The following is a 2,846-nucleotide window of genomic DNA, read 5'->3' on the forward strand; positions in this document are numbered from 1 at the left end:
TCGTTTCTTTGAACCCAAAACGACAATCACTAAAAAAAAATAAATAAATACCTACAAGTCTACCTCAAATAAAAGTGAAATAAACCCTTACACCAATCCCTTTGACATCTAAGCCCTGCCATTTTTAAGTTTGCAAGGGATGGACTATATAACAAAAAAAAATGTATTTCCACAAACCGAAGAAGGGGTGAGGGCTTGTACTGCAGGTGCACGTCCCGAGGTCCTTGTGGTGCGCCGTGCCTGTCCGAGTGGCTGCAGGTGCGTCCTGTCCTCCAGCGGGATTCCGAACACGCTGACAGCCTGTGATGTAGGACACTGTTGATTTATTTTTTGTGAGAATGTATGAATAAGAACGAATATCTTCACAATACAGGACACGCATTTGACCGATTTCGATTAAATCTTCGTCACAGATACATGAGATTTACAGGTATTTCTGACGATGATATAATCGATACGGGTCAAATACAGCTCTTGTATTGTGAAGAAATTCGTTCTCATCCATGTCTTTTCTATATTCGTCGCTATGTTTTTTTTCCATTTTGCATTAGTTGTCGTTGATTTCCTTCCGGCGACGATTTATAAATGTTTTCGAGCTAAGCTTCTCCAGGAGAGCGCCAAGCACACCACTGAATGACCGTGTAGAAGATACGAATATTTTCCTTCCTTTTAAGGCGAATGGCCGGGAAAATCTGCTCTCCGTTTGGCTCGCTCTTCACACACGTATACACAGAGAAGAAGAGACAGAGATGAGGAAAGAGAGATATATAGATTGAAAAATTGATAGATAGATAGGTAGATAGATAGATTGATAGATAAATGGAGAGAGAGAGGGAGGGAGAGGGAGATAGGTAGATAGATAGATAGATAGATAGAGAGAGAGAGAGAGAGAGAGAGAGAGAGAGAGAGAGAGAGAGAGAGAGTGAGAGAGAGAGAGGAGAAGAGAGAGAGAGAGAAGAGAGAGAGAGAGAGAGAGAGAGAGACAGAGAGAGAGAGAGAGAGAGAGAGAGAGAGAGAGATAGAGAGAAGCAGAAACAGAGACAGAACGAGAAAAGGGCAGGGGGACAGTAATAGCTTCGGACCCTCTGCTTTTAAAGGAATATCGACTGACCCAATCAACTATATTATACAAGACCCTGTTTATGCAATAAGTCACATTCGTAAGGGATATTGAAAGGCATTCTGTAAGGAAGGGTAATCTGGAAGCCAGTGGTACATGTGTTATCACTATAAATCTTCTACACAAAATTAGATATGGCTGAAGGGGGACATAGGTCGATATGTGGTTGATTGGACGAAGAGAGAGGGGGCGAGAGGAATAATAGATAAACAGAGATTGATTGATAGATAGATAGATAGACAGATATACAGACAGACAAACATACAGACAGACAAATATACAGACATAAAGCTATAGGGATAAAGAGAGAGAGCAATAAATAGAGAAATAGACAAATTATATATACGTTGATAGACTGTTAAGAAGATTGCTTGATAGATAGAGAGAGAAAGAGACAGAGGGCAGAAATCGTGTCTCCATGGAACGGACTGAAACCTCAGCCGTACTCTGTGTCATCAAAATGATATAAAAATATTCATAGTCAATCAGTTAGATGACTTACTTTCACCGTCATCCTTTCTCTGTCACTCCACTTTGTCGGGTCAATGTCTGTATCTGTCTGTCTGCTTCTCTCTATCTGCTTTCCTGTGTCTCTGCCTCCTCCGGTCTGTCAGCCTCTCTCTCTTTTTATCTCTATCTATCTATCTTTTCATCTCTCTCTCTCCCCCTCTCTCTCTTTCTGCCTCCACGCACGCTCAGAATTATATCAACACAACTTTTCGTAAAATGTCAGCGTGAGTTCACGAATATAAAAACAAAACTTTCCCCAAGTTTTCGGGCTCTAAATCGACAATAACTGGTAAACAAAGCGATCCACTTGCTGGAGTTGTGTTGTTCTTGAGCCATATTTTCATTCTGACTTTGAAATCCATCCTGAATCCTCTCTCTCTCTGTTTTTATTTATTTTTATTTTTTTTCTTCATCGAAATGTGTGGCTGCACGGTTATCGTACGCACAGAAGCGGAAATATCCGGTAAGTACGCCAACCCTTATTGCTAAACTTGGCTTGCGGAAGAACCGCGGCGGGGACCCAGATAGGGAAGGGGGACCGCGCTGTGCCGGAGGGAAGTCTACGGGCCGCAACCCGCATTTACTTACGGGACAGGAAATTCTGGTTATTTTTCCTATAGTTTTTTATTTCCATTTTACACACACAGACACACGCACACACATAGAGATACACACATACATGCTCCTACACACACACACACTAACACACACACACACACACACACACACACACACACACACACACACACACACACACACACACACACATATATATATATATATATATAATATATATATATATATATATATATATATATATATATATATATATATATATATATATGTATATATATATATATATATGTATATATATATATATATATATATATATATATATATATACATATATATATATATATATATATATATATATATATATATATATATATATATATGCAAATATATACATATTATATGTATTCACATACGTATTCATACATATGCACTCATTTTTTCAGATTACACATACATTAGAACAAGTGAAGCACGTCCTTGAATAACCCCTCCCCCCAAAGAGAGAGAGAGAGAGAGAGAGAGAGAGAGAGAGAGAGAGAGAGAGAGAGAGAGACAGAGAGAGAGAGAGAGAGAGAGAGAGAGAGAAAACAGTTGCTCGTCATCAAACAAATGCTTCACACACAAAGCATGCAACCTGATA

General features: G+C 39.1%; 1 protein-coding gene across 1 annotated transcript in view; it reads left to right on the forward strand.

Annotated features, from left to right (window-relative positions):
- The first annotated feature begins 2,047 nt into the window (after positions 1 to 2,047).
- The window catches only part of LOC138862242 (basic salivary proline-rich protein 3-like), a 5,016-nt gene continuing 4,217 nt past the window's right edge, over positions 2,048 to 2,846 (forward strand). The window contains exon 1 of the mRNA XM_070123898.1: positions 2,048 to 2,093. Within this exon, the coding sequence (XP_069979999.1) occupies positions 2,048 to 2,093 (46 nt within the window). The remainder of the gene's footprint in view (positions 2,094 to 2,846) is intronic.

The sequence above is a fragment of the Penaeus vannamei genome, chromosome 7 (assembly GCF_042767895.1).
Source record: "Penaeus vannamei isolate JL-2024 chromosome 7, ASM4276789v1, whole genome shotgun sequence".
In the NCBI taxonomy this organism is placed as follows: domain Eukaryota; kingdom Metazoa; phylum Arthropoda; class Malacostraca; order Decapoda; family Penaeidae; genus Penaeus; species Penaeus vannamei.